Source organism: Trichechus manatus, unplaced genomic scaffold, assembly GCF_000243295.1.
Source record: "Trichechus manatus latirostris isolate Lorelei unplaced genomic scaffold, TriManLat1.0 scaffold00244, whole genome shotgun sequence".
NCBI classification, from domain to species: domain Eukaryota; kingdom Metazoa; phylum Chordata; class Mammalia; order Sirenia; family Trichechidae; genus Trichechus; species Trichechus manatus.
In genome coordinates this window covers 1,285,270-1,292,731 of record NW_004444180.1, presented here as the reverse complement: position 1 = coordinate 1,292,731, position 7,462 = coordinate 1,285,270, and the positions used below count along the sequence as shown (strand labels likewise).

Sequence of the window (7,462 nt, the reverse complement as noted above, 5' to 3'; positions counted from 1 at the left end):
AGTGGATGTGGTCAGTTGGATGGATGTGGTCAGTGGGGTAGATGTGGTCAGTGGGGTGGATGTGGTCCGTGGGGTGGATGTGGTCGGTGGGATTGATGTGGTCGGTGGGATGGATGAGGTCAGTGTGGTGGATGTGGTCAGTGGGATGGATGTGGTCACTGGGATGGATGAGGTCAGTGGGGTGGATGAGGTCGGTGGGGTGGATGAGGTCGGTGGGGTGGATATGATCGGTGGGATGGATGTGGTCAGTGGGGTGGATGAGGTCGGTGGGGTGGACACAGTGGGTGTGGTGGATGGCGTGGATATGGTGCGTTGGGGGCTGGTGCTTGGGGGCGGGCTGGTCGGCGCCAGGCAGCCCTCCCTGCTGCCATTGGAGACCAGCCAATGGTGGGCCATGTCCTTGCAGGTAGGCGCCATGGTGCCATCTGGCCGGCGGCAGTCATCCACCTGACTGTTGGTGCAGGTGCCTGGGATGGGGATGGAGGGTCACCGTGCGGCCAGGCTGGGCCCCCAGGATTCTGCTCTCACTCACCTCTCCTCGCCTCCCACCCCCAGACTCTCCCCTCATGGCCCTTTGGCTATAAGAACCCCCACTGAGGCCAAGCAGCAGTTCCAGCCTGGGGGAGGCAGGGGGCCCCTGAGCCAAGGCTGTGGGCTGGCTCGGCAGTCACGTGGAGCAGATAAGATTCCAGATGGGTGTGGGTGGGTGGGAGCTGCCTGGGACTGCCCTTCCATGGGGGTGTGGTGGGGGGAGGCTTCAGGCCCAGGCGGGTACACATTGGTGGTGTAAGGGTCCCTCACCGCACTGGCCCTCTGTGTTGTGTCTGAATTGACTGTAGGAGAGCCGGGCCTGGAAGATGTTCCCATTGAAGGTGATGTGGGCACCGATGGCAGGGATGTCCACCCCCATGGTGCCAGCCACTGTCTCAGAGATGCTCACGCCATTCTTGCTGAAGCCCTGGCTGACGTGTTCACCGTCGAACAGGATCTGGGGGCGTGTTGGGGAAAAGCCTATCACTGGTGACCACGGTGCCACCTCCCTCCAGTCAGCCTGCAGAACTGTTCCTGGAATGCCGGGCTCCCCCCTGAGCACCCCACCGCAAACGCAGTTTCACTGGGCTTGCCCACATGCAGTTGGCTGTGTTGGGGTCCACAGCTCTCTGCTGCAGGAAACCCCCCTCGGCCTTCCCCGCTCCCACACATCTCCCCACGATGTGGGTGCCGTTCTCTCTGCCACACATGTGACCCCGGACCTGGGGTGTAGCCATGGAGCGTGAGTGCAGCCTGTGCCCAGGACAGATCCACCTTAAATGACCTGAGCTGGGGTGCTGGAGGGCTGTGCTATGTTGTCGGTGAGCTCCTGGGAGGTGACACTGGGGCCCATTTGCCAGGTCCCCAGCCCCTGGCTCTGGGGGAGCCCACTGACTGACACAAGGCCCTACACAGCGTCCCTAATAAACATGAGGGTGGGAGGGGGGTTGGTCAGCATGGGTCGGAGGAGCACTCAGTTGCAGTTTGGTTTCCCAGCTGGCTCGTGATGCAGGGGAAGGCCGGGCCCCGCCCTTCGCCTCCCCTTGTCGTAACCTCTCTGCTGGCTGAGCCCCTGCTTGGGGGGCTCCACCTCTGTTGCCCCTGGGTCCCCTCCCCAGAGTCTCCCCATCAATCTGGCCCCTCCTGTCCAGTGTCCTCTGCACCTCGGCCTCCACTTCCTGCACACACACCCCCACCGTGCTGGGCCTCCCTCTGCACCTCCACCAAGGGTCCCCTGCAGCCTGGCCTCTCCTGGCATCCGTGAGCCCCTCCCTGCCCTGTCTCCACCTCTGCTCCCAGCAGCCCAGCACCACACTCTCCTGCCTGGTCTCCTCCTGGGCCTCTTCCCTCCAGCTCCCCCACCCTGGTCATCCAGCCAGCTGTCTGACCCGTGGGCCTGACCCAGCCATTCTCCTCCAAGGCCCTACAGGAGAGCCCAGCGCGTCCTGCAGCCCACCCTCCCCTTTCTTCCCCTTTGGAAGTGCACACTCCTGTGTCCCCCCGTGGGCCACACCAGGGACCACAGGGCCTGCAGGTCATCAAGGCCAAGGGTGGGTTGGGGAGGTTGGGACCCACCAGGCTCTGCGTCTCCCTGCCATGTTCAGTGATGGTGAGGATGATCTCCATGGACAGGTAGTAGATGAGGAGGGCACGGGGACAGTGGGTGGCACCCACGGCAGCGGCCGCGCAGTACTGGTAGTCAATGAGGATGCTCAGGTTGCCGAGGCGTGGGCGGATCTCCCGCAGGAGCACGTAGGTGCAGTTGCCCAGGAAGGAGAAGGTGGTGCCGTCGAAGGTGGAGTAGTGGGAGTCGCCCCAGATGGTGCAGACGCCTGCGGGACAGAGCATGGTGAGGCTCTCGGGGTACTGTCCTTGCCACTGTCCTGCCTCCTGTCATCCAGCACCACCCCCGAAAGCTGTCACCTCCAGAGAGTCACTTGGCCTCACAGGCCTCATCAATAAAAGGATGTAGAAGGCTGAACAGTGCCCCCAAAACACATGTCCACCTGGAACCTGTGGATGGGACCTTATTTGGAAAAGGGATCTCGCAGGTGTAATTACAGTGAGGTGTAATTCTTGAGGCGAAAAGGAAACTCAATATATCTTGAACTGTGTTTTAACGTTGGTGCCACTAATCTATATTTTTACCAGATACCGGTTCTGATTTCTAGAAGTTAAAGATTCACTAGTAATCCTAATAACAGGTAATTTATTAACTTATTAAATACCCATTAAGTATTTTAGTAGGCTGAACGATAGTCCCCAAACACATCAGGTCCTAATCCTTGGAAACCGTGAACGTGACCTGATCAGCAAGACTGTTTCCACAGTAAAGGTCGCACCAGGACCCCCGCAAATGCCCTCCTCCCAGCCCCCCGTCTCTGCCCCCAACATCCCCTGCTCTCCGATATCCCTGGTTTTCACAGGGCATTTTTAGGGCAGGGAACTACTGTGCGTGACACTGTTATGGTGGACACATGACATCATGCCTTCGTCAAAGCCCACAGGGCTGTGCAAACACAGAGTGAACCCTCCTACTGTGGAAACGTTAGTTAGTAACAGTGTATCCAGGTTGGCTCATCAGTTGTAACGAATGTATCACACCAATGCAAGATGTTAATAATAGGAGAAACTGTGGCAGGGTGCAGAGGTATGTGGGAACTCTCTGTCCTTTCTACGCGATTTTTCTATAAACCTAAAACTGCTTAAAAAAATAAAGTCTTTTGAGAAAAAATCTCCGGTTGTCCTTTCAAACAAGGAAGCCTGCCAGTCGGGTCAGCCTGGCTGCCCTTGCCACTTCTTGAGATGGTCTGTATTTCTAGCCCTGGTCACAGTTCCTCGGGTGTCAGGACTCCCATACCCGGCTGCCGGCGGCCCTGGGCGCGCTAGGGTCCTGCTTCCTGTAGGGCCCTACCAGCCCCGAGCCTGACCTGCGCCGCCTCAGCTCAGAGCTTCGAAGGAGCACTTGGCGCCGGCCCCGCCCAGGCCCTGCCCAGGCCCCGCCCATACCCTACTATGGCCCCGCCCCTTTCCAGGCTCCACCCCGATGCCAGCCCCGCCCCTGCCCAGGCCCCGCCCCTCACATTCGCACTCATAGTGGTAGTCACAGGGGTTGCTCTGGTTCTGCACTTTGACCGGCTCGTGCTGGTTCGCGCAGGTCACGTTGGCCACGGACTTCGGCTCCAGCAGGACGATGTGGTTGTCACCCTCGCACCTGGCCCGGGTGCAGTCCGACAGGGTCCAGGTCTCGTTCACCTGGCGACAGATAACGGCTCACGTGACCCCACCCGGCCGAGGTCTGCCCATCCGTCCCCCACCGCCCAGCACCTGCCTGCAGACACAGGTCCCCAAGGGAGACCTGGAACCAGGGGAGGGACCAGCCGTCCCAGTCCTGGACCCTGAGCACCCTTCCCTCAAGCCAGAGCGCTGGGGACAGGGGCCCAGACAGGGCCAGCGAGGGCAGGCGGGGATGTGTCATGACCTTGCCCCCCAGGGGCCTTCGGCAGGCCTGGGCAGGGGCTGTGCCCCGACCAACCATCCCAGCGGGGCAGACCCAGTGCAGGACAGGGGGAGACAGAGGGAGAGTGCACAAGAGGCACCTGTCGGGGAGGGTTGGTGTGGTTGCACCCTGGAGCAGGGGAGGGTGGGGGCGTGGCAACGGGGGTGGTGGACGGCGCCACAGAGGAGGCAGGTGGCGAGGTAGTGGAGCAGGCGCCCTGGAAGCGGTCAATGTCACACTGCTGGTTGCAAATGGCATAGAAGTGGCAGCCGGCCCTGTCGGTTTTATTGTACACGATGTCCCCTGGGAAGGAGAAAAGCCACAGGAAGATTCCACAAATGGTGCTGAGACAAGTGGACAACCACGTACAAGGATGTGCACGTGGACACAGACCTCAGACTTCTTAGAAAACTAAATCAGAATGCACCCTAGACCCAAATGTAAGTCAGGGAGCTCCACAACTTCTAGAGGCTGATGTAGGAGAAGAAGCCAGGCGATCTGGGCTTTGGAGATGACTTTTTAGCCACAACACCAAAACCTAGATCCATAGAGGAAAAAAGTGATAAGGTGGCCTTCATGAAAGTGAAGGTCGTCTCCTCTGCAAAAGACATCGTTAAGACAATGAAAAGACAAGCCACAGACTAGGAGAAAATACCGATCATCTGTAATAAAGGACTTATATCCAAGATACAGAAAAGAACTCCTAAAACTAAAGAACAAGAAAATAAACAACCCAATTAAAAAAAAGGCAGAAGCTCTAAACAGACACCTCACCAAAGAAGATACACAGCTGGCAAATAAGCATGTGAAAAGATGCTGAACCCCGGCTGTCATTAGGGAATTGCAAATTAAAACAACAATGAGATACTACTACAGCCATGTTGTTGTCGTTAGGTGTGTTGAGTCGATCTTTGACTCACAGCCACCCCATGTGACACAGTAGAACTGCCCCATTGGGTTTCCTAGGTTGTAATGTTTACAGGAGCGGATCACCAGGTGTTCTCCTAGGGAGCCACTGTGTGGGTTCCAACTGCTGACCTTTTCGTTGGCAGCCGAGTGCTTAACCACTGTGCCACCAGAGCTCCTTACACATCTATTAGAATGGCTAAAATCCAAACCACTGGAACATCAACTGCTGGAGAAGATGTGGAGCAACAGGAACTTTCATTCATTGCTGGTGGGAATGTAACATGGCAGAGCTGCTTTGGAAGGCAGGCTGGTGGTTTCTTACAAAAACTAAATGTGGTCTTACTATTGATCCAGCAATCATGCTCCTAGGTGTTCACCCAAATGAGGTGGAAACTCATGTCCACATAGAAACCTGCTCACGAATGTTTCTAGCAGCCTTATTCATAATCATCAACAATGGGAAGCAACCAAGATGTCCTTCAACAGTTAATGGATAAACAAATGGCTGCATCCATTTTTCAGTGATGAGAAAAACAAAACAAAAAAGAGCAATCAATCCATGGAAAGATATGGAGGAACCCTAAAAACATACTGTTCAGTGAAAGAAGCCACTCTGAAAAAGCTGTGAGCTGAAAGATTCCAACTATATGACATTCAGAAAAAGGTCAAACTTAGGAGCCCTGGCGATGCCGTTGTTTAAGCACTTGGCTCCTAACCTAAAGGTGAGCAGTTTGAATCCACCAGTGGCTCTGCAGGAGAAAGATGTGGCAATCTGCTTCTGTAAATATTAAAAAAAAAAAACCATTGCCGTCAAGTCATTCTGACTCATAGCGACCCTATAGGACAGAGTAGAACTGCCCCAATATGGTTTCCAAGGCTGCAGTCTTAACAGAAGCAGACTGCCACATCTTTCTCCAACAGAGCGGCTGGTGGGTTGGAACCGCTGACCTTAGGTTAGTAGCCACACATCCTTGGAAACCCTACGGGGCAGTTCTACTCTGCCCTGCAGGATCGCTATAAGTTGAAATCGACTCAATGGCATGGAGTTAAACTGGTTTATAGACAGTGAAGAGATCAGTGGTTGCCAGAGGGAGAGAGGGAGGAGAGAGGGCTGAGAAGGCGGACCGCAGAGTGTTTCTAGGGCAGTGAAACTACTCTGTATGATCCTGTAATGGTGGGCACATGACTCTATACATTTGTCAAGACTCACAGGACTGTGCAACAGAGTGAACCTCGGGTAAACCGTGGACTTTAGTGGGCAACAATGTATCAACAGTGGTTCATCAGTTGGAACAAATGTTACACCTAGTCTGTGGCTTGGCTTTTCATTGTCTTAACAATGTCTTTTGCAGAGGAGACGATCTTCATTTTCATGAAGGCCACCTTATCACTTTTTTCCTCTATGGATCTAGGTTTTGGTGTTGTGGCTAAAAAGTCATCTCCAAAGCCCAGATCGCCTGGCTTCTTCTCCTATGTCAGGTTCTAGAAGTTGTGGAGCTCCCTGACTTACATTTGGGGAAAGAGGGGATATATAGGAACTCTGCATGTTTTGCACAATTTGTCTGTAAACCTACTGCTGCTTAGCAGCTCTGGTGGTGTAGTGCTTAAGAGCTCGCTGCTAACCAAAAGGTCAGCAGTTTGAATCCACCATCTGCTCCTTGGAAACCCTGTGGAGAGTTCTACTCTGTCCTATAGGGTTGCTATGAGTCGGAATTGACTTGATGGCAACCGTGTGTTCTTTTTCTTTCTTTACCACTGCTCTAGGCTCTGCTACTCTAAGCTCCAAAAGGGCAGTGGTTAGAACCCACCAGCCACTCTGTGGCAGAAAGATGTGGCAGTCGGCTTCTATAAAGATTTACAGCCTTGGAAACCCTAAGGGGCCGTTGTACTCTGCCCTATAGGGTCACTGTGAGTAAAAATCAGCTCAATGGCGATGGGTTTTGTTTTATGGAATTTTTTTTTTTTTTTTAATCAGATGGAGACAGGGAGATCGGAGCTCCAGGGCTGGTGCCAGGGAGGAATCAGGACATGAGGGGGTGAGGAGAGGGCAGGGAGCCATGGAAGACTGCGGGATGCTCACGGCCCTGGGACTCCCATGTGGCTGGTGGAGGAGAGCCGGTGGCTCAGGAAATTGCAGTTTCCCATGTACACAGACCCAGCTGGAAGTCCTGCCTGGAGGGGGAGGAGGGTTCCAGTACTCACCTGGGGAGAAGAGCGTGCCGAATGCCTGGCAATAGCAGCGGACGGTGGAGGTAAAGCTGGGTGAGGACGTGGGCCTGAGCGTGGTGAGGACAGGTGTAGATGAAGTGGACACGCCGAATGTGGACAGGCTGACGGGCAGGCCCGAAGGTGTTTGGGAGCTCTGGGTGCCCAGCCGTGATGTCAGCAGTGCCACGGTGGTGGTCACCCCAGGTGTGGGTGGTGACACGGTCCTGGTGCTGCTGGCCTCAGGTGTCAAAGTTGTCAGGGTGGTCCCAGTGCTGGTGACCCCGGGCGTGGGGGATGAAGGTGTGTTCCGGGTGC

The 7,462-nt window shown here is 55.3% G+C and overlaps 1 protein-coding gene across 1 annotated transcript in view; it reads right to left on the bottom strand.

The window, feature by feature from the left end:
• Positions 1 to 7,462, bottom strand: part of MUC5B (mucin 5B, oligomeric mucus/gel-forming) — a 47,861-nt gene that overhangs the window by 8,315 nt on the left and 32,084 nt on the right. Inside the window, exons 38-43 of the mRNA XM_023724405.1 lie at positions 7,142 to 7,419; positions 4,131 to 4,333; positions 3,615 to 3,786; positions 2,107 to 2,363; positions 802 to 988; positions 318 to 467 (exon numbers count right to left, since the gene is read on the bottom strand). Of these exons, the coding sequence (XP_023580173.1) occupies positions 318 to 467; positions 802 to 988; positions 2,107 to 2,363; positions 3,615 to 3,786; positions 4,131 to 4,333; positions 7,142 to 7,419 (1,247 nt within the window). The remainder of the gene's footprint in view (positions 1 to 317; positions 468 to 801; positions 989 to 2,106; positions 2,364 to 3,614; positions 3,787 to 4,130; positions 4,334 to 7,141; positions 7,420 to 7,462) is intronic.